This window comes from Enhydra lutris, unplaced genomic scaffold (assembly GCF_002288905.1).
Source record: "Enhydra lutris kenyoni isolate GAN:26980312 unplaced genomic scaffold, ASM228890v2 scaffoldscaffold17, whole genome shotgun sequence".
NCBI lineage: Eukaryota > Metazoa > Chordata > Mammalia > Carnivora > Mustelidae > Enhydra > Enhydra lutris.
The window spans coordinates 36337293-36362221 of NW_019154101.1; the positions used below are offsets into that span (position 1 = coordinate 36337293).

Below are 24929 nucleotides of genomic sequence, written 5' to 3' on the forward strand. Positions count from 1 at the left end.
GAGGTTGATCTATTGAAATGTAGCTGGCAACAGCCCAGCTTCTTAGTTTTCTTTTAATAGTTTATTTCTAAGTGCACGCATCTTTAAACTAGCTATATAGCTTGTTTTTACAAGAGACAAATAGTGGAAGATGGCCCTAAATTGGCTCTTGCTTTGCAATCCAAAGTATATCTTAATGCAAGTTCCCCTGTGCTTATTTAATAATGAGGTTGGACAAGAATAATGCTGCCTTGGATTGCAATGTTGAAGGCATTCATTAAAGTTAATAATCAGTGCTCTTGCATAGAAGCTTTATGCCTAACATTGATCGGCTCTTTGTTGTATGGAGTTTGCTTGCATTCAAGTAGCAAGAAGCTCACCACAAAGGCCATCAGGTAGGTTTCCATGGTAGCAGTCCTTCTTTTGTTATTCTCATTTGTAACATAGACAGTATCCAAATACTCACTGTGTCACTGCTTAATGAAAAGAAATAGAATATTAATAATGCCAGTATTAGTCAGGAAGTTGGTCTTTGGATGCAACAGTGAGGGAGGGCATACTGTCTCCTCAGGTTTCCTTTTAAGCAGCCATCCCCCAAGTGCGACTGGTGTCCCTTTGATCTTATTACCTTATGACCTATCAATGACCTTTGGTGGTCTCATTTTATACTCTAGGGACAAGTAGAATTAAATGATGGATAGAACCATTTCATCAGTACTGAACCCAACAAAATACAAGTTTGCAATTGTACACTAATAAGAGTGCAATGTAAAACTATCACAGAAAAAGATCTACTTCTTAAAATATAAAGATAACATTAAAAAATGAAAATAGCTTTGGATTTTGTTGTGTTCGTGTATATGTTCATTTTTCTTAGTGACTCAACACCTGGATTTCTCATTGTTTTTGTTGTCTAAAACAAATGAATTCTGGTAAGTGTCACTTCCCTTTGGTTGTGACTCAATTATTTGAGTTCATAACAGCATATGGGAACTTTGTTATGCAGCCCTGTCTTGTTCTAACAGAGATTACCAGAAAAGTCACCTGGTATGCAGTCGTTCAAAGAAAGAGAAGAACTTACTAAGGTTTAGCATTGTTCTTCTATTCAGCTCTGCCAAAACATCATTTCTGCCACTTACTCAGGAGACAGTAAAAAGTGTAACTCTAATTTAATTTAATTTAATTTAATTTTCTCCTTCCCCCAGGCTAGGAGATCTGAAAACATTTATGAACTGGTAGGATTTTAGTACTTCAGTTTTAGCTACTTTAATTTGTGAGATTTCCATAGGGCATTGTATGGCTTTCCCAAGTTGTTTTAGCCTTCATTATAAATGACCTAAGTAAGTAGGTATAACATGTATGTAGGTGTGTAAAATTTCTACCATATATTAAATACATTTCAAAATACTTTTTTTTAAAAGATTTTATTTATTTATTTGACAGAGATCACAAGTAGACAGAGAGGCAGGCAGAGAGAGAGAGAGAGAGAGAGAAGGAGGAGGAAGCAGACTCGCCGCGAGCAGAGAGCCCGATGTGGGGCTCGATCCCAGGATGCCGGGATCATAACCTGAGCCGAAGGCAGAGGCTTTAACCCACTGAGCCACCCAGGTGCCCCTCAAAATACTTTAAAAAGAAAACGCCAATGAGATGGAGAACAGGAGTTAATAGGGAAATAGATAGAAATTTGGCCGGTGATGCAGAAATGGAAAGGACCTAGGATTAAGAGGGAAAGGGTTGCAAGAGTGGAGGAGGACACCTTTTACTTATAAAACAATGAGGATAGGATTTATGGCATACTTATCATCAGAAATCACTGCAAGCAAAAAGGGAGTGGGGTGAGATGTTTAAAGAGTTGAAAGGAAAAAAAAAAAACCTAGAATTCGACATCCAGCAAAATTATTCTATAAATTGAAGAAGGGGTGCCTGGCTGGCACTATACATGGAACATGTGACTCTTGATCTCAGGGTTGTGTTCAAGCCCCACGTTGGCCATAGAGTTTACTTTAAAAAAAAAATAAAAATAAAAACAAAGTGAAGGATAGATAAAGATTTTTCTGAGGTGAGCAAAAACTGAGAGAATTCATTGCCCACAGAACTGCCCTAGAAATGTTAAAACATGTTCTTAAGAGAGAAAGAAAATCATATAGGTCAGAAACTTAGATCTACATAAAGAAAGGAGAAGCGGAAAGAGGAATAAGTAAAGGCAAAATAAAATATTTCATTCTTCTTATTCTTTATTGATCTATTAGAGAAGTACTGTTCACAGTTACAATAGTAATAATATATTGGGTGATTACTGTATGTGGATAAGTGAAATGAGTAACAATAAAGTCATAAGGTATGGAAGGGAGAAATTGATAATACCTTATTTCTTCGTATCTGCACTATCTATGAATCAATATTTGCAAGCTGATTTAGATTAGTTTTAAATTTGTATTGCAACTCCAGGGAAACACTAGAAAAAAAAAAACTGCAAGAAAAGAGGCATAATTCTCATTCTAAGAGAGAAGAAATAGAAAATGGAAGCATATAAAATTAAAGCAGAGAAAACAGAAAAGAGGGGGAAGAAAAGAAGAAATAAGCACAATGAATAGAAAACACAAACAGGGTAGTTACTGTTCCAACTGTATCAATTTTTTATATTTTTTTAAGATTTTATTTATTTGAGAGCGAGACCATGAGAGTGAGAGAGAGAGAGAAAATAAGGTTGGTGAGGGGCAGAGGGAGAAAAAGACTCCCTGCTGAACAGGGGCCCCGATGTGGGACTCAATCCCAGGACTTCCGGGATCATGACCTGAGCTGAAGGCAGAAGCTTAACTAAATGAGCCACATAAGTACCCCTTAATAGTTATTTTAAATGTGAATGATCTAAATATAGCAATCAAAAGACAAAAAGTGTTGCAGTAGATAAAATAACAATACCAAATATGTGTTACCTACTAGAAACCTACTTGAAATGTAAAGGCATAGATAGGCTAAACTTAATGGGATAGAGAAATATATAACATGCTAATGTTAATAAAAATAAAGATGGTATAGCTATATTTATGTCAGGCAAAGTACTCTTCATAACAAACAAAATTATCATGGATAAAGAGAAGCATTACATGATAAAGGGATTAATTCCCCCAAGAAGATATAATAATCTTTAATGTGTATACATCTAACAACAGAATTTTAAAATATGGGAGACAAAAACTGATAGAATTGCAAGAAAACATATAAATCCTCTATTAACTATAGTTGGAGACTTCAACAACTCTTGTAGGCAAAAAAATTGCAACGATATAGTTGACCTGAACAGTACCATCTATCAGCTTGATTTAATTGACATATATAGGATATTGTATTCAACAAGAGCAGAGTATGCATTCTCATTCTACCAAGACAAATCATACTCTGGACCATAAAACACACCTCAACAAATTTAAAAAAACAGAAATCATGCAAAGTATGTTCACAGGCTACTATGGAATTAAACTACAAATCAAGGGGCACCTGGGTGGTTCAGTTGGTTGGGAAGCTGACTCTTGATTTCAGCTCAGATCATGATCTCAGGGTGGTGAGATCAAGCCCCCAGTCATGTTCTGCACTGGGTGTGGAGCCTGCTTAAGATTTTCTCTCTCTTTAAAAAAAATAAAAATAAATACTAAATAATACTAAATAAACTACAAATCAGGAACAGATAGCTAGAAAATCTCAAAATATTTGGAGATTAAGTAACACACTAACAAATAACACATTGCCAAAGAATAAGTGTCAAAAGAAATTTAAAATATTGTGAACTAAAAAAAAAATGAAAATTCAAATTATCAAAATTTGGAGGATTCAGAGAAAGCCGTGCTTAGAGGATAATTTAGAACATTAGATACATATATTAGAAAAGAAATAGATCTAAAGCCAATCATCTAAGTTTCCACTTTAGGAGGCTAAAGAAAAGAGAGCAATTTAATTAAAAGCAAACAGAAGAAAGGAAATAATACAAATTAGAGCAGAAATGAATGAAATCGAACACAGGAAATAAAACCAAAAGTTAATTCTTTGAAAAGATCAGTAAAATTGATTAAGCTCTAGCCAGGCTAACCAAGAAAAGAACAGAGAAGACACAAATTACTAATAGAAATTGAAGAAGAGTCTCACTGCTAATCCCATAGACATTAAGTGAATAATTAAGGAAAATTGAGAACAACTCCATGCCCACAAATTTGATAATCTAGATGAAATGGACCCATCTACCAAAACTCACTCAAGGAAAAATAGATCATATGAGTAGGCCTATATCTACTAGAGAAATTGAATCAATTATAAGTAACCTTCCAAAACAGAAAGCACCAGGCCCATATGGTTTCACTGGAGAATTCTACCAAACATTTAAGGAAGAAATGATACCAAGTCTCCACAATATTTTTCAGAATATAGTAGCAGAGGGAACACCTCCTAACTGATTCTATGAAGCCAACATTACCATAATATCAAAACTAGAGAAAGTCATTACAAGAAAGGAAACCTACAGACATGCATCTCTCATGAACATAGATGCAAAAATCCTCAAAAATATTAGTAAAACAGGGAGGAGTTAAATGGTGGGTTAATAGTAGGACCCTGAGCTTGCCTTGTCCTTTGAACACAGATCAGCATCCAACTATTTTGAACGACTAGGAATACAAGCTAAGGATTAAGTTGGAGGGAGAGAACGTGGCAGATGCAAGGTTTGGAGCCATGAATTGTGGGAGAGGAAAACCGTAGAACTATGAAGAGGGGGGAACCCTTTTCATGGAGCAAAGTCATAGACAGGGAAAAAGCAAGAGTGAGCACAGTGGGTAGGGTGCTCAACAGCAGGGAGAAAGGTGTGCACAGAGGGCAGATAACCTTGTAGCAGCTTTTTGCTATGAGCCACATTAGACCTAAACCACTGTGGGCATGCCTAGTAGCTGTTTTTCTGGGACAAATCTGAGTAGAGAGCAGAGACACATGTAAACTGCAGATAACCTGGCCCCTGTTTTTACTGTCTGCCACAATAGATTCAAGCTTCTGTGCAACTGATTTTCTGGGACAGACTGGAGTAGGGAATAATCTCATGCAGATGGCAGATAACCTGGTTGCAGTTTTTCTGCACTTCACAATAAACTCTAGCCTCTGTACACACACTGTGTGACTGCTTTTCTGGGACAAGGTGGTGCTGGGTGCACCACAAGTCTCTCCTCTGGGTGGAGATAAAATACAGGAGATCTGTGGTGCTGAGCATGTGGATGGCCTGGGCACAGACAGGTTAAGGGCAGGGAAATAACAAAATCCTGGGATTCAGTTCCCTTTTCTGTGGGGGCCTCCAAACAGTGGTAGCCAGGTGTTCCTTTCCCCAGGATGAGAGGCCAGGTGTACCATCTTCCTCCTCCACCACCACACCCTACAATACCCACTAGCAGAGTCAGACTTCAGAGAGAGACACAGTGGAGTCTAGAATCCCCTACACTAAATCTTGTGCCCCCTGCAGCTGGAAGGACAAGTCAAATTGTGAGCCAACCCAGCAGGCCTCTCCTTCAGAAGACCAACAATGGCCCCCACATGTACCAAGTTAAAGATTGTTCTAAAATATCAGCTTCTGGTGGAAATGGGACCAGGCTTCTTTCTTTCTTTCTTTCTTTCTTTCTTTCTTAACTTTTTAAATTTTTTAAATTTAATAAATTTTCTTAACTTTTTAAATTTTTTAAATTTAATAAATTTTTCCTATTTCTTATTTTTTATTTTTTTAATTTATTTAATTTATTTTTCTTTTCTATCTTTTTTTTTTTTTTTCTTTTTTGGTGTCAGGCTTATAATTCTTTGTTCGTTGTTGGTAGGTTGGTTGGTTTCCTTTTATTTTTCAGATCAAACATCTTTTTTTCCCCTTTTCTTCTTTCCTTACTCTTTTTTCCTTCTTTCTTATTCTTTAGAGTCAAACTTCTAGTTTTTTGTTTGTATGTTTGCATTTTTATTCCTTTTCCATTTCTCTTGTCTTGGATCAGGCTTTTTTTCCCCCCCTTCTCCAGGCTTATCTTAACAAAAAGTCAAAAAGCACACCTAGCTAAAGGTCCAGATACTCCCTACTGTAAGCAAAGAGGTACTGTAGAGAACAGACCAGTGGGGAAAAGTAGCCAAAACTCAATAACAGAGTGTATGCAGCATATACCAGAAACACTTTCTAAAGTTTCTGTTGTGGTGGTGGTTGTTGTTTTCTTTTTCTTTCTTCCTTTCTTTTCTGGACAAAATAACAAGGTGGAAAAATTCACCCTAAAATAAAGAACAGAAGATAGTGCTCACAGCCAGGGATTTAATCATTATGGACATAAGTCAGATGTCTGGACTATAATTTAAAACAATGATTATAAAAATACTAGCTGGGCTTGAAAAAAATATAGAAGACACTAGAGAATCCCTTACTATGGAGATAAAAGAACTAAAATCTGGTCAGGCTGAAATTTAAAATGCTATAACCAAGATGCAGTCCCAAGGGGAGGCCATAAAAACAAGGATGAACAAAACAGAAGAGTGACTAAATGATATAGAAGATAAAATTCTGGAAAATAATTAAGCTGAAAAGAATGAAAGAAAACTATTAGACCATGAAGGTAGATTTAGAGAACGCAGGAATCCCATAAAGCAAAATAATATCTGTATTATAGGAGTCCCAGAAGAATAGGAAAAGGGGGAATAAGGCTTATTTGAACAAATTATAGCTGAGAACTTCCCTAATCTGAGGAAGGAAACAGGCATTCAAGTTCAAGAGGTATAGAGAACTCTCCTCAAAATCAATAAGAAGAGATCAACGCCTCAGCATATTATAGTGAATTTATAAATATTCACTATAATAAGATAAAGAGAAAATCCTGAAAGCCACTTGGGACAAGAGGTCCTTAACCTATAAGGGTATACACATAAGACTGGCAGCAGACCTGTCCACAGAGACCTGGCAGGCCAAAAACGACTGGCATGATATATTCAACATGCTAAATGGAAAGAAGTATGCAGCCAAGAAAGCTTTATCTAGCCAAGCTCTCCTTCAGAATAGAAAGAGAGATAAAGAGTTTTCAAAACAAACAAAAACTAAAGGAATTCATGAACACTAAAACAGCTCTGCAAGAAATATTAAAGAGAACCATTTGAGCAGAGAGAGAGACTAAAAGTAACAAAGAACAGAGAATATCTACAGGAACAGCAACTTTACAAGTAATACAGTGGCATTAAATTCATATATTTCAATAATTACTCTGAAGATAAATGTACTAAATGCCACCAATCAAAATATATAGGATATCAGAATGGATTAAAAAAAGAAGAAGAAGAAGAAGAAGACCCATCAATACACTGCTTACAAGAGATTCATTTTAGACCCAAAGACACCTTCAGATTGAAAGTGAGGGTGTGGAGAACCATTTATCATGCTAATGGACATCAAAAGAAAGCTGGAGTAGCCATCATTATATCATACAAACTAGATTTTAAACCAAAGACTGTAATAAGAGATGAGGAAGGACATCATATCATAATAAAGGGGTGTACTCAACAAGAAGATCTAATAATTGTAAATATTTATGTCCCTAATTTGGGAGCAGCAAAATTTATAAATCAATTAATAATAAAATTAAAGAAATTATTAGTTATAATACAATAATAGTAGGAGATTTTAACACCACACTCACAGCAAAGGACAGACCATATAAGTAGAAGATCAAAGAAACAAAGTCTTTCAATGACACACTGGACCAGATGGACTGAACAGATATATCCAGAGAATTTCATCCAAAAGTAACAGAATACACATTCTTTTAGAGTGCACAAAGAATACTCTCCACATGTAGATCATATAGTGCTTCACAAATCAAGACTCAACTGGTACAAAAAGATTACGATCATACCATGCATATTTTCAGACCACAATTCTATGAAACTCAAAGTCAACCACAAGGAAAAATTTGGAAGGACCACAAATACATGGAGGTTAAACAATATCCTACTAAAGAATGAATGAGTCAATCAGGAAATTAAAGAAGAATTTTAAAATACATGGAAGCAAATGAAAATGAAAACCCAACAGTTCAAAAATCTTTGGGATGCAGCAAACGTAGGTCCTAAAAGGGAAGTGTATAGCAATGCAGGCCTTCCTCAAGAAACAATAAAAGCCCCAGATACACAACTTTACCTTATATCTAAAAGAGCTAGAAAAATAACAGCAAACAAAGCCTAAATGCAGCAGGAGAAGAGAAATAATAAAGATTAGAGCAGAAATCAATGTTATAGAAATTAATAAAAAAAAAGGAAGAAGAGATCACTAGGAACTGGTTCTTTGAAAGAATTAATAAAATTGATAAAGCCCTAGTCATACTTATCAAAAAGAAAAGAGAAAGGACCCAAATAAATAAAATGATGAATGAAAGAGGAGAGATCACAACCAACACCACAGAAATACAAATAATTATAAGAGAATATTATGGGTGATTAAATGCCAACAAATTAGGCAATGTAGAAAAAATGGATAAATCCCTTGAAACATATAAACTACCAAAGCTGAAACAGAAAGAAATAGAAAACCTGAATAGACCCATAACCAGCAAAGAAATAGAATCAGTAATCAAAAATTTCCCAACAAACAAGAATCCAAGGTCAGATGTCTTCCCGGGAGAATCCTACCAAACATTTAAAGAAGAATGAATACCTATTCTTCTGAAACTGTTCCAAAAAAAAAAAGGAAAGAAGGAAAACTTCCAAACTCATTCTACGAGGTCAGCAAAAACATTTGGGTTTTGATCCTAAAACCAGACAAAGATCCCACTAAAAAAGAGAATTACAGACCAATATCCCTAATAAACCTGGAAGCAAAAATCTCACCAAGTTGCTAGCTAATAGGAGCCAACAGTACTTTAAAAGGACTATTCACCACAACATGGGATTTATTCCTGGGTTGCAGGGGTGGTTCAACATCCACAAATCAATCAACTGATACAACACATTAATAAAAGAAGGATAAGAACCATATGATCTTCTCAAAAGCATTTGACACAATACAGCATCTTTCTTGATAAAAACCCTCCACCATGTAAGAATAAAGGGAATACACCTTAATGTCATAAAAGCCATAGATGAAAGACCCACAGCAAATACCATCTTCAAGGGGAAAAAACTGAGAGCTTTTCTCATAAGGTCAGGAACAGGATGGGGTTGTCCACTCTCACCACTGTTGTTCAACATAGTACTGCAAGTCCTAACCTTAACAATCAGACAACAAAAAGAGATAAAAAGCATTCAAATTGTCAAAGAAGAAATCAAACTTCCATTCTTCACAGACAACATGATACTCTATAGAAAACCCAAAAGACCACAAAAAAAAAAAAAAAATTGCTAGAACTCATATAGGAATTCAGCAAAGTGGCAGGATATAAAATCAATGCATAGAAGTCTGTTGCATTTCTGTACACTAACAATGAAGCAGCAGAAAGAGAAATCAAGGAATCAATCCTATTTATAGTTGCACCAAAAACCATAAGATACCCAGGAATAAACCTAACCAAAGAGGTAAAAGATCCGTATTCTGAGAACTATAGAACTCTTATGAAAGAAATTGAGGAAGACACAAAGAAATGAAAAAATATTCCATGTCCATGGGTTGGAAGAACAAGTGTCATCAAAATGTGTATGCCAACTAAAGCAATCTACACATTCAATGTAATAATCCCTATCAAAATACCACCAGCATTTTTCAGAGCTGGAACAAACAATTCTAAAATTTGTAAGGAACCACAAAAGACCCCAAATACCAAAGGAATGTTGAAAAGGAAAACCAAAGCTGAAGGGATCACAATTCCAGACTTCAAGCTGTATCACAAAGCTGTAATCATCAAGACAGTATGGTACTGGGGGCACCTGGGTGGTTCAGTGGGTTAAAGCTTCTGCCTTCTGCTCAGGTCATGACCTCAGGGTCCTGGGATCAAGCCCTGCATCGGGCTCTCTGTTCAGCGGGGAGCCTGCTTCTCCCTCTCTCTCTGCCTGCCTCTCTGCCTACTTTTGAACTCTTTCTCTCTCTGTGTCAAATAAATAAATAAAATCTTGGAAAAAAAAAAAACAGTATGGTACTGGCACAAAAACAGATAGATCCATAGATCAATGGAAGAGAACAGAGAACCCAGAAATGGACCCTCAACTCTCTGGTCAACTAATCTTTGAAAAAGCAGGAAAGAATATCCAAACGAAAAAAGTTTCTTAAACAAATGGTGTTGGGAAAATCAGACAGCCACATGCAGACAAATGAAACTGGACCACTTTCTTAAACCATAAACAAAAATAGACTCAAAATGGATGAAAGACCTAAATGTGAGAACAAAGGAGGAGAACAAAGGCAGCAACCTCTGGCCACGGCTGCATCAACTTCTTGCTAGACACATCTCCAGAGGCAAAAGAAACAAAAGTAAAAGTGAACTATTGAGATTTCATCAGAATGAAAAGCTTTTGCACAGCAAAGGAAACAATCAACAAAACTAAAAGGCAACCTACAGAATGGGAGAAGATATTTGCAAATGACATATCAGATAAAGGGCTAGTACCCAAATCTATAAAGAACTTGTCAAACTCAATACCCAAAAAACAAAAAAATCCATTCAAGAAATGGGCAGAAGGGGGCGCCTGGGTGGCTCTGTGGGTTAAAGCCTCTGCCTTCGGCTCAGGTCATGATCTCAGGGTCCTGGGATGGATCCCCACATCGGGCTCTCTGCTCAGCAGGGAGCCTGCTTCCCCTTTCCCTCTCTGCCTGCCTCTCTGTCTACTTGTGATCTCTGTCAAATAAATAAATAAATAATCTTAAAAAAAAAAAATGGGCAGAAGACATGAACAGACATTTCCCCAAAGAAGACAAGCCAATGGCTAACAGACACATGAAAAAATGCTCAACATCACTCAGCACCAGGGAAATACAAATCAAAACTAGAAGAGATACCACCTCACACCAGTCAGAATGCCTAAACATTAACAACTCAGGAAACAACAGATGTTGGTGAGGATGTAGGGAAAAGAGATCTCTCTTACACTGTTGGTGTGAATGCAAAGAGGTGCAGCCACTCTGGAAAACAGTGTGGAGATTTGCAAAAAGTTAAAAATAGAACTACCCTACAACCCAGCAATTCTACTGCTAGGTATTTATCCAAAGGATACGAAAATAGCACTTCAAATTGGCACATGCACCCCAATGTATATAGCAACAATGTCCACAATAGCCAAACTATGGAAAGAGCCCAGATATTCATTGACAGTTGAATGAATAAAGAAGATGTAGTATGTATATGCATGTGTGTGTATACACACACACACACACACACACTGGACTATTACTCATCTATCAAAAAGAATGAAATCTTGCCATTTGCAATAACATCGATGGAACTAGAGGGTAGTAGGCTTAGTGAAATAAGTCAGTCAGAGAAAGACAAATACCATATGATTTCACTTATATGTGGAATTTAAGAAACAAAATGATGAATATAGGGGAAGGGAAGGAAAAGTAAAATAAGAAAAAACAAAGAGGGAGGAAAACCATAAGACACTCTTAACTATAGTTAACAAATATGGTTGCTGGAAGGGAGGTGGGTAGTGGGGGTGTCATAATTGGGTAATGGGCATTAAAGAGGGCACTTGATGTAATGAGCACTGGGTATTATATGTAACTGATGAATCACTAAATTCTATCCCTGAAACTAATAATATACTTTATATTAACTAAATTGAATTTGAATAAAAATTTCAAAAAGAAAAAAGAAAATGAGATATAAAATAACAGCCCCCCCCAAAACTTTAGCATATACAATCCAACAATGTATTTACAAAATTATCGGGGTGCCTGGGTGGCTCAGTTGTTAAGTGTCTGCCTTCAGCTCAGGTCATGATCCCAGGTCCTGGGATCGAGCTCTGCATCGGGCTCCCTGCTCAGCAGGAAGTCTGCTTCTCCCTCTCCCACTCCCCCTGCTCGTGTTCCCTCTCTCACTGTGCCTTCTATCAAATAAATGAATAAAATCTTAAAAAAAAAATTATCCACCAAGACCAAGTGGAATGTTTTCAAGGTATGCAAAGCCAGTCAACATTCAAACTTCAATTAGTATAATCATCCCATCAATAGGCTGAAGAAGAAAAATAATATGACCATATTAATAGATGCAGAAAAGTAATTTGACAAAGTCCAACACCCATTCATGATTTTTTTAAAGATTTTATTTATTTGACAGACAGATCACAAGTAGGCAGAGAGGCAGGCAGAGAGAGAGAAGAGGAAGTAGGCTCCCTGCTGAGCAGAGAGCCTGATGCGGGGCTCGATCCTAGGACCCTGGGATCATGACCTGAGCTGAAGACAGAGACTTTAACCCAATGAGCCACCCAGGCACCCCCCCATTCGTGATTTTTTTTAGAAAGAAGACTTGGGGTTCTTTGGTGGCTCAGTGGATTAAATGTCTACCTTTGGCTCAAGTCATAATCCCAGGATTCTGGGATTGAGCCCTGCGTCAGGCTCCCTGCTCACCAGGGAGGCTGCTTCTCCCTCTCCCTCAGCCCCTCTCTACTCTCACACATGCTCTTTCTCAAATAAACAAATAAAATCTTAAAAAAACAAAAAAAAAGAAAACTCAGCAAAGTATGAGTAAGGAAGAACTTCCTCAAATTGGTAAAGAACATCTATTTGAAAAACTACAGCTAACATCATACTTAATGGTAAAAAAAAAAAAAAAATGGATATTTTATCCTTAAGACTGAGAACAAGGCAAGGATGTCTTCTCTCACCATTTCTATCTAATATCATATGGAAAGTTCTAACCAGTGCAATAAGACAAGAAAGGAAAGTAAAATTTTTATACAAATTAAGAGGAAAGAATAAAACTGTCTTTGTTCACAGATCACATGGTTATCTATGCAGACAATTCCAGAAAACTAACCAAAAAAAAAAAAAAAAAAAAAAAACCCAAACCTCCTGGAACTAATTAGTCACTGGATACAAGGTTCATATACAAAAATGAGTTGATTTTTTATATATGAGCAATTTACAGGGAGTATCTGAATTGAAAACAGTAAAATTTACAATAGCACCAAAAAAATAAAATACTTAGATATAAATCTAACAAACGTGTACAAGATCTATATGCAAAAACTATAAAACTCTGATGAAAGAAATAAGAGGTAAGTGGAGAGCAAGTCTATCTATATTCATGGATTGAGAAACCCAATATTGTTAAGATGCTAATTTTTATCAGCTTGATCTATAGATTCAACACAAGTCCAATCAAAATCACAGCAAGTTATTTTGTAGATCTTGACAAACCAATTCTAAAGTTTATGTTGAAAGGCAAAGGACATAGAATAGACAACTCAGTGTTGAAGAAAAGAAAAAAATGGGAGAACTGATACTACTATCAAGACTTACTATAAAGCTACAGTAATCAAGACAATGTGGTCCTGCCAAAAGAATAGATATAATTAGAACAGAATAGAGAGCCCAGAAATTGATCCACATAGTCTACTGATGTTTGACAAAGGAGCAAAGGCAATTCAATGAATAAAGGAAAATTTTTAAAAATGGTACTGGAACAATTGAAAGTCCATATGAAAAAAAAACAGTCAATCTGGATACAAACCTTATACCTTTCACAAAAATTAACTCAAAATGCATCATAACCCTAACTGTCAAGTTCAGTGTTCTATAAACTTCCAGAAGAAAACAAGGAATTTGGGTTTGGTAAAATTTTTGGATACAACACCAAAAACATAAGAAAAGTAAATACAAAGGACTGATTTAGCCCACCCAAATATAATATCAAAAAATTTATGGATAAAAGATAAAAAAGGAGGGGAGGGGTTGTGAAGTGGCTGAACCCATATCTTTCATGTTAAGAATCAGAAGATACTATATAAAGTTGATAAATCAAGAATATTGGCAATATATGGCAATTTTTAAGAAATATAAATATAAAATATAAAGAAACAACTAAAATTGATGAATATGGCTTCCTCTGGGGAATCTGCACAGGGTATCTGAAGGAGACTAAGGGCTACCTTCAGTTGGGTATGGCATTGACTTTTTGCCTTTTAATATAAACTTTCTAGAGCTTCTGATGGTTTAATTTTGATAAAAATTAAAATGAAGTTGAAAAATGAACACTACAACTCAGCTTGGAAAAATAATAACTGACACCCCCACCCTTCCTTTGCACTAGCAAGGGCATAATGTACTACAGTATCTGTATTTCAGTCATACTGGAAATCTTGTCACAAGGGCAGGGCTACATCTACTTTACATACTGCAATATTTATGTGCCTGACACATTCTAGACACTGGCTCATATTTATTGAATGAAAAAAGAAACATTTAACAGTTATGGAAGAAGCACAGAGAGGACAGATGTGACAAACAGTATAGACATGGCCTCACTGCAATTTGAGACTGGACACTGGCACAAAGCAAGAGCTCAAGAAATGTCTAGAAATTTTCTATTTATTTAAGGAGATTGGCAATTAGAAAGAGAGAGAGGTTGGTAGTTAAAGATGGCAGGATCAAGGAAGATATAATCGTGGCAGGGATAACGAGAACACTACAGTCCTAAAAATAAGAATCTACTAGAAGGAGAAGCACAAAATGTGCTAGAGAGACACTAGAGATCATTTCTACGAAATATGGATAATTGTGATTTTCCTATGTGGGATTTAGGTGTTCCTCTTCCTTTCCAGAGCTAGCAGTTTAAGCGCATGCATTTCCCACTACCACAGCCAACTTTGATGATTGTTCAGGTCATGAGAATCCCTTGCTGACCACACTCCCCACCTCTTTCTAGAAAGAACATATGTTTGCTACAACATTCAATGTGTCAACTTGATGTTTTGCATCCATATACTTTAAGAAGGTCCAAATGATTAAAGTTAAGCAAAATCAGTCATGAATTTTACTAGGGAAATTTGAATTGAGCTCTCTGGGGAAATAATCACTGTAAGATCAGGTAGGCTATAGAAAGCAGGATTCAAAAGAAGCAAATCATTTGAAACCACTTTTTAGATATGTGCCAGGAAATGTGTTGGGAGAAAATATTCTGAAGTAGACTATTGGCCTGCCTGTGTGGATAAATTACTCTGATGTTTGTGATTTAGAATCAGGAAGAAAACACATTTCTTCATTACCTCATTACAGGAATTCATTCTGGGAAGCATGCACAATTTTTTTCCCCAGGGATGGGTGGAGGGACTTGTAACCTTGAAAATATCTTTGTGTATGTGAGTAGAGAAAAAATATGTATTTCTGCATATGGAGAAGCAGTGGGAAGATTTTGTCTGTTTTGTTTGCTTGTTTTTTTATCTAACCGAAGTTGACTCTGCTAATAACTTTATGTTATCTTCTGAGTCAATCTCTAAGATAGGCAGTATTCTTTATACTCCATTAGCAGAGAGAAACTTGAGGCTTCTAAAGTTAAATAATATTCAGGGTGACCTAACTACTATATGGATAACCTGGAAGATGATCCAAAGTATAAATGGCAAAGCTACCCAACAGCACCAGCTCCATAATTTGTGGGGCACAGTGCAAAATAAAAATTTGGAGCCCCTGATTCAAAAATGATTAGGAATTTTAAGATAAGGAAGCAGAGTATTAAGTCAAATGTAGGGTCCTTCTGAGTCTGAGACCACATGTGACTGCATAAAGTGCACATACATAAAGCTGGCCTCATGTCTAGATACCTCCAACAGATGTCAATTTGGGCTAACTCCAATGAGAAAATTAGAAAGACACTGATAAATTGTATATTATGATTATACCCTAAGATTATCTTGAAGAATACTCTATTAAATCCACAGTAAATGAAGAGTTATGTAATTTTATCTGTAACTTCTAAAATTATCTCTATAACTGAGCTAGAGGATATTTTAACACTGCTTCAGATGGGATCCCTCCATGTGATATTTGCCTATGAATTGATGCACTAATTCTCTAACATTACTGTACACATCACCATAGAAAACTTTTTGAGACCTGTTTCCAGAGCCCTGTTCCCACCTAGGCAGATACCTTTTGTCATATTCCTGGGGCCCACAGCCATTAAAGTGGGAACCTTGGCAGCCTTCTGCACCGTGATCTCCTCAATGGCACACCATCGCATCCTTACTGCTGCTTATTCCAACTGGCACACAGAAAGGATTCAAGAAGTGTTTGTTGAGTAAATGAATGAGTACACAAACTCCAGAAAACTCCAACAGAATTCTAGATTCTCAAAAGTGTAGCAAGAACCAGTCTCCTTGCAATCAATAGTCAGGAGATGGTCTAAGGTGCCTTTATATTGCCCTAAATTGAGATTATTAGATCTAAAAAGAGGGCCACGTCTAAAGTCAGCATTTTGAACCAAAAGTTAAAACTGGCCTTTCGAAAGCATCAGGTTGGAAATACCATGGAAGACATACAGAGACCCACTGGTCAGGAAGCTGATCAGTGCACATCCCTTATCTTGCCCCACCTTGGAGTACATGCTCTCTGCCTGCCAAGCAGTGTAGTAGTAGGCTAAATGCATATATGATGTGACTCTTTCTTAAGATGTAAGTCAATGCCTTTTCTGAAGGAAGTGTTTATTATTTCATCCTTGCAGTGGTTTTCCTTCCTTCTCAGGAAGTTGCAAAATCTGACCCTTGAGTTTTATAAGAGACTCACTCTCATGTTAAAACTTCACCAAAACTGATTGATCTTACATTTTGCAATATTTCTATATCTCACACATTTTCCATAACTTTTATAGTCAGTGGGGAAAAACAAAAATTCTACACAGAGATTTCATACTTGGATCACTTTTTTATTCTGAGCACATTAAAATCTGTCCAGAACCCTGTTCCCATCCATCGCTTTCTATTCTTCAGAGCTCTGGAGGAGGTCAGACCATAGGCTGAGAGCCAGACTGCTGAGGTGCGTATCCCTGCTTCTTCACTTACTGAACCTCTCAGGGCTTCAGTGTCCTCATCTGCAAAATGGTAATAATATAAGACCTTTCCCAAAGAGTCTCTCATGTAGAACTTTCAGTATAGTGCCTGTCACTGAGAATTCAACATTAGCCATTAGCTGTTATTGCATGAGTCTGTGTCCTATGCGTCTTATGAGTAGTAGCCCAGCTGTTGAATATCCTAGCTCCTTAACTAAATGTGAATAACAAAGCAGTTTTTAAAGCCTTTTAAAAATAAACTAATCTTAAGAATTGAAAGATCATCAGTGATAAGATAGGTAAGTATGTATGTCTATCCAGGATAAATAAGGGTGACAGAGGCAGAAAAGGGAAGATGATATGTCTTCCTCCCTACATCTCCTCAAGGGCTCCAGTGATCAGCACAACTCATGATTTATGTGATGGGATGAAATTTGGCTAGGTGGCGTAAGAGCTACTGAGCTTAACAAGGGCAATTTTTCTTTACTCACTATTTATCATGTATACCCTGTCAAAATCCAAAAGAGATTTCAAGGAGACACATACCACTTAGAATCTGAAAATTTTCTTGCTTCTATGTTGTAGGAGGGAAGTCAGTTTTCTAATTATTCTCATTTCTCAAATATACTGTGCTACTAGATGTTGTCTAGTCTATTCTTTTCCCACTTGTCCCCTGCCTACAAGACACTATACTTCTCTGTCTTCCTTTCTTATCAATAGCTCATTTTTATTTATTTATTTATTTTGGTCTGCTTCTTAGCTTCATTCTCCTCAAACTACCCCATAGATCTTTTCTAGGTCTCTCTCATGGACCTCTCAGCTCTTATACTCTACCTGGGTGATCTCAATTGTTCTGATGGCTCCAACCACCGTATTTTGGCCAAGGAACCCTATATCTGTATTGCTACATCAGTTCTTTCTCTACAGTCCAAACCCATGTAATTGCCTTCAGGAAATCTCCCCTTGGATCACTTACAGACACTTCAAACTCAACATGTCCAAACTGAACTCATCATCCCCTCAAACGGGCTCCCTTATGGCATTCCCTATCTCAGGAAATGGCAGCACTCTCCACCCAGTTAATCAAGCCAGGAATCTATGATTCAATCTTAACTCATCTCAGTTCCCTCACTGCCTAAATCCAGTCAATCACCAAGTTCTCTTAATTCTATTTTCTAAATCAGTTTCTTTTAAATGTATTTTACCTTCAGTGAAAGAGACATCTATTGCATCATGCCAGCATGCATGTGCATGCACACATACACACACACACACACACACACACACACCCCACAAGTGAAACACAAGTTTCATAAAACAATTTTTATCATCATTTTATGTAAAGTTTTCTGATATTTTCTACTGGGTGAAGTTAAGCTACCAACTGAAGAGCTTGTAAACATCCCAAAGATCCAACAATCAGCTCTCTTGACCATCTCCAGCATGCTACTGCTTATGACCCACAATTTGATAGATGTCAGTCTAAATATTTCTTAAATCTACCCACTAATTTTCACTCCCAGTGCTATCATTCCAATCTTGGCTACCACCAACTCTGATATAATGGGTTTCCAGGTCAACTGATCTGTTTCACTTTTATCTGAAACCTCTCAAAGACTTTCTGTTGTCCACAGAAGAATACAGACTATAATCCTTACCATGGCTTAAAAACCCACCTACAGTTTGGTGTCTGTTTGCTCCCTCATACCATCTCTCCATTGATCTCAACAAAAATGTTTTCTTCTTGAATATCTGGGAGCTCTCCCTTATTTTCAGGTCTTTGAACATGTTATTCCATTTGGCTAGAAAGTTCTTGCCTCCCATTTTTGTTCACCTCTTACTTATCCTTCCTATCACAGCTTAAATGCTACTCATTCATTCATTCATTCATTCATTCTTCTACTAGATGGCAGACAGACTAAATGCTGGTGACACAATGTGAAGTAAAAATAAGGGCATCTGGATGGTTCAGTTTGTTAAAGTTAGCTAAGCATCTGGCTCTTGATTTTGGCTCAGGTTGCAATCTCAGGGTGTGAGATCAAGCCCCACGTCAGGGTCACACTGAGCATGGAGCCTGCTTAAGATTCTCTCTCTCCCTCTGCCCCTCCTTGCCCTCTCGCTCTAAAAAAAAAAAAATTAAAAAAATTTTTTTTAAAGGAGAAGTAAAAACAGTCCCTCACCTCACAGAATTTAGATACTCTAGTACTCTAGATGGGAAGAAACATATTCCAATAAAGATATCATTCAAATTTAAGTGCTAATAAAAGAAGATCTTATAAAATAGATTCATGACTCCATAAGGAGTTTATGAAAATCTGACCTAACCTAGTAGATCAAGGAAAATTTTCCTAAGTGATGACTGGTAAGTTATAATAGTTGAGCTAAGATATAAAGGAGAAATATAACCTAATGAGTCTAAGGGATAGAGAGCTAACAGCATAGGCAGAAAGAGGGACATGTAAAAATCTATATGGCGGGAAGAAATATGGTAAAATCAAGGAACCAAATGAAAGTCAGTGTAAGAGCCAGGTATGAGAGGGAGTATGAAACAGATAGATGCCAGTCTATGATGAACACTCTAGACTTTGTTAAAAATGTAGGTCTTTGGGGCACCTGGGTGGCTTAGTTGGTTAAACATCCAGACTCTTGATCTTAATTTCAGGGTTGTGATCTCAGGGTCACTTAAAAAAAATTAGGTTTTTAACAAAAAAGGAATGAGAGGCCATTGACATGTTTGAAGCAGGGATATAATGTGTTTAGATTTCTGGTTTGAAAAGATTACTCTGGCAATTGCAAGGATGAATCAGAAGGAGACAATAGTAGATGTCAGGACAACTAGAAACTATTACATTACTCCAAACAGAGATGATCATAACACAAATTAAGGTGGTGGAGATGGGGAAAAAAACATTGGAGAGGTGTGTGAGATAACCTTGACAGGACAAGATAATCACTAAATATATGTGATGCAAGAGAGAAAAGTAGCAAAGATGACTCCCAGATTTGAGCTGCAAAACTGAATGACTAGTAATACCATTCACAGGGATAAAGGAATATCAGAGGAGGACCAGGTTTGAGGGAGAAGTGCATGACTTCGGCTGTAGATATATGGATTTTGAGGTATGTTTAAGGTGTATTGAGCACTGTTTTATAAATTTCTCTGAAACAGAGGAGAGGTCTGGACTAAGACGTAGATTTGTGAAATTTCCATGTATAGGTTTTAGACATGAACCAGTGAACATAAATGAACTCATTACCCGAGAATGCACAATATGAGAAGAAAGCTTAAAAACCAAACTCTAAGGAAATCCAACGTTTAGTGGTGGGTGGTGGAGGGTGAACTTAAAAAGAGAACCAAAAAGAGTGGCCAAAGTGGTAGGAAGAAAACCAGGAGAAATTGACGTCAAAGAGCTGCGTTGTTTTGGTGGAGTATCAAGACTAGAAGCCAGACTGTTGTGGGAGGAATGATTGCAAAGTATAGATATAGAGTCAATGAGTACAGATTCCCTGGAGAAGTTTGCCTTTGAAGAGAAGACATATAGAACAGTATTTACGAAGTTGATGGAAACTTTTTGGTTGTGCTTTAATAAAAGATATCTGTGTCAAGAGACACCTCGGTGGCTCAGTCAGTTAAGCACCTGCCTTCAGCTCAGGTCCATGATTTCAGGGTCCTGGAGTCAAGTCCTACACTGGGCTCCCTACTCAGTGGGAATCCTGCCTCTCCCTCTGCCTGCACCTCTCCCTTCTTGTGCTCTCGCTCTCTCTCTCTCTCTCTCTCTCTCTCTCTCTGATAAATAGATAAATAAAATATTTTTTAAAAATCTGTGTCAGGGATGCCTGGGTGGCTCAGTTGGTTAAGCAGCTGCCTTCGGCTCAGGTCATGATCCCAGCGTCCTGGGATCGAGTCCCACATCGGGCTCCTTGCTCGTCAGGGAGCCTGCTTCTCCCTCTGCCTCTGCCTGCCATTCTGTCTGCCTGTGCTTGCTCTCTCTCCCTCTCTCTCTCTCTGACAAATAAATAAATAAAAAAAAAAATCTGTGTCATGTAGCAATTAGATAGGAGGCATTGATAAATATTATTTTTAAATTGCACATCAACTGAACTAAAATGGAGGTATATTTAATAATAGACAATCCTAGAAGTCATATGATACTAGAATATCTGCATATTTTTGTGTATGCACACACACACACACACACACACACACACACACACACAGAATTATCCATTTTTTAGGCTATAATGAAAATTGGTGTCATTACCTTAAGAATAAGCCATTCGGGCACTAAGACAGAAAGGTTTTAACAAGGTAGAAATGGAAGTCAACCAAGAACTGGGAACTCTCCACAGATAGATGAGCAAGGCTATGAGTCATTTTTGTGCAGGGAATTGAGCCCTGATTGTATCAAAGAAACAAATGGTAAAAGCACAACTTGTTAGGACAAGTGGGTGCATCATTCACACCAATCCAGTGAAACCCACATACATAACAGGACTTCTATATCTGAGATATAGTCAAGAAAACTTAAAAAAAAAAAAAAGCTTCACTCCGTTTTTGGAGATTCTATTAAATTCTTCACTTAGGGAAGCAAGTCCATGCAGCAGAAAAGAAATCAGTTGTACATTGCTTTTCCAGCTTTCTATTTTTTAGACAAGTTCTTTAGTTCAGTCTCAGCTCCTTTATCTGTGAAATAGTGATAATCATACTTCATAGGGTGGCTGAATAGTGAAGGGGATTACATATGCTAGTAAAACACCATACTCAGAGTAGCTGTCCACCACCCTGCCCTGAGAATTTTACAATTCCACTGTTTTATTGGAACACAACCACACTCTTTTGTCTACCTATTATCTATAGCTACTTTTGCACTAAATGGCAAAGTTGAGAGTTGTGACAGAGAGTGTATGGCCTACAAAACTGAGAATATTTACTATCCAGTTCTCTACAGAAAAGAGCACAGGATAAAGAAAATATGGTCCATATATATTATGGAGTATTATGGCTCCATCAGAAAAGAGGAATACCCAACTTTTGTATCAACATGGAAGGGACTTGAAGAGATTATGCTGAGTGAAGTCAAGCAGAGAGAGTCAATTATCATATGGTTTCACTTATTTATGGAGCATAAGGAATAACACGGAGGACATTGGAAGATGAAGAGGAGAAGTAAGTTGGGGGAATTTGGAGGAGGAGATGAACCATGGGAGACTGTGAACTCTGAGAAACAAACTGATGATTTTGGAGGGGAAGGGGGTGGAGGTGAGCCTGGTTGTGGGTATTATGGAGACCACGTATTGCATGGAGCACGGAGTGTGGTGCATAAACTATGAATTCTGGAACACTGAAAAGAAATTTTTAAAAAAGAACATAGGGATTGGGGAGGAGGGTAGGGTTGAGACTTTTTTTTTAATTTTTTTAAAGTTTTTTGCGAAGTGCCTGTCATACAGTAAAGGCTTAATAAACAGATGCTATTGTTTTTTATATTTCTTTATTCAGTTTTTAGTTCAACAATTGTTGAGCACAATCTGTGTGCCAGATACTGCTCCAAGAGCCACAGAATCTAGCTATAAACCTAACAGATAAAAAATAGTTGTGCTAGTTGAACAGACAATAAACAGATCAGTAAAAATAAATACAGTATATTAACTGGCTGGGGAGAAAAATAAAGGGATGGAGAATAGGAAGTTTCAGGATAAAGGTTGCAACTTTTAGATGCAGTGGCCTGGGAAGAACTAATTGAGAAGATGTCCTTTAAGCAAAATCCAGAAGGACACAAGGGAACACTGGGAATACTATAGGGGAGATTGGGATAAGGAGTAATGTTCCAGACACGGGAACAAATATAGAGCACTCAGTGTTCTTAAGGTAGGCCAAGGAGTCAATGTGGCTGGAGTGGGTGAGCAAGAGGAGAAGAAAAGTAAGTAGAGTGCCCAGCAAGCCTATGTAGGGCCTTGAAGAACCACTGGGGGTCTCTGGCTCTTACTCTAACAAGAGGGGAAGCAAAAGTTCTGAGCAAAATAGTGGCACATCCTGATTTCCATTTAGACCAGATCAGTCTGGCTGATCTAATGAGAATAGCCTACTGACTAGACTATAGCAAATGTAAATGCAAAGCCACAGGAAGCTCTTGCAGGGGTTCTAGTGAGAGGTGGTGATGGCTTGAACCCAGATAGTAGTGATGGCAATGACAGATAGATGTCTTGGTATATTTGGAAAATAGAGCCAGTGGGATCTAAGGGTGGGTTGGATGTGAGTTGTAAGAAAAGGAAAGTCAAAGATGACTCCACATATTCTGTCCCAAGCTACTACTACAGTAACGTAGCAATCATTGATGTGAGAAGGGAAAGATGTGGGAGATGCATGTTATATGTGGGGGACTTGGGGACGGTCATGCAGGAATTAGGATACAAGGATGATGATGTCATCATGGAAGTGTTGGGTTGGAGATGCATCCTCCCATGGGAGATGTGCAGTTTGCACCAGGGAATAGAACTTTGGAGATCAGGAAGAGATCAAGACTGAAGATGTAAATTTAGGAGTCATCTATAGATAAAGGGGATGTGGTTGTGGTTGTTATATCTGGTCAATAGTTTGAGATGGTTGCATACAAACTAACAGTGCATCACAAACAACGTCAGAGGAGCAGAGGCCTGCATTAGACACCTTACCAAAAGCTGCTAGTGACAGTTTCATTCTACCAGAAACAAGTAGAAAGCCAGGAACAGGTAGAAAAAACACAATTAGCATTCATAATTCGAATGGCTCCTAATTTGCCTAATTGAGGAAACAGTTTTACAGTGAGTCAGATTATAATTTTATAAATTGATTTGCAAAATCAATTATAGCTTTACAGTGTTACATTTTTGGAGAATTGCCTATTATCTCAGTGGAAATTAATAAACGACTTGATGAGCACACAGTACTCCTTATACCAGTGAAGAAAAGATTAGGAAGCTAAAACTGCCTCTAATTTATGGACAAACAGAATATGATGCATCAGAATCCCACAGGGTAGTTCTAACAATTTAATTTCTGCTGATTCTCACAAATCTTTCAGCCTTTTAAGAAGGAAAAATCTTGACTAGTTCTCCTTCCTCTTTTGGTAAAAGGCTTTTAGTTTGGACAGTTATTCAAGCTGACCCAGATGGACCTAATGACCATCTCTTCCCACTAAGACAACATTTCTCCACTTTCTTTCATTACTAAGCCCCCCACCAAGGAAACTTTTTAGGTATTTTTCCTCCTAATATCCAACCTACAAAAATGTCTTATTGTGGTAAGATATATATAATATTTTTATCATTTTAACCATTTATAATTGTACAACTTAATGTCATGAAATACATTCACAGTGTTATATAACCATAACCACTATCTTTATCCAAAACATTTTCCTTATTCCTGACATAAACTCGGTGCTCATTATACCTTAACTCCCTATTCCCCACTCCTCCCAGCCCCTGGTAACCTCTATTAGACTTTCCTGTCTATGAATTTGCCTATTCTAGTATCTCATATAGGTGGAATCATACAATATTTGTCTTTCTGTGTCTGGCTTATTTCACTTAGTACAATGTTTTCAAGGTCCATCCATTTTGTAGCATGTATCAAAATTTCATTCCTCTTCATGGCTGAATAATATTTCATTGTATGAATAGACCAATTTTGTGTATCCATTGACTCTAAGTGGACACCTAAGTTGTTTCCACCTTTTAGTTATTGTGAATAATGCTGCTATGAACATCGGTATACAAATGTCTGTTTGTGTTACTGCCTTCAATTATTTTGGATGTATACCAGGTGTGAAATTGCTGGGCTTGTGAAATTTTAAGACCACAGGTAAACTGTGTATCTGTTTATGTTTTTTGTATGTATGCATCTGTGCTTTACACATAAGAAGAGTAAGATTTCTGAATTAAGACCACAGGTAAACTGTGTATCTGTTTATGTTTTTTGTATGTATGCATCTGTGCTTTACACATAAGAAGAGTAAGATTTCTGAA

The 24929-nt window shown here is 37.2% G+C and overlaps 1 protein-coding gene across 3 annotated transcripts in view; it reads left to right on the forward strand.

Annotated features, from left to right (window-relative positions):
* LOC111147633 (androgen induced 1) overlaps positions 1-24929 on the forward strand; it is a 260604-nt gene that overhangs the window by 226738 nt on the left and 8937 nt on the right. Inside the window, exon 6 of one of the 3 annotated variants that reach the window (XM_022503818.1) lies at positions 19977-20201. The exons of the other annotated variants lie outside the window; for them this stretch is intronic. Within the exon in view, the coding sequence (XP_022359526.1) occupies positions 19977-20201 (225 nt within the window). Of the gene's footprint in view, positions 1-19976; positions 20202-24929 lie in introns of those variants that run through there. 3 annotated transcript variants of the gene reach the window in all.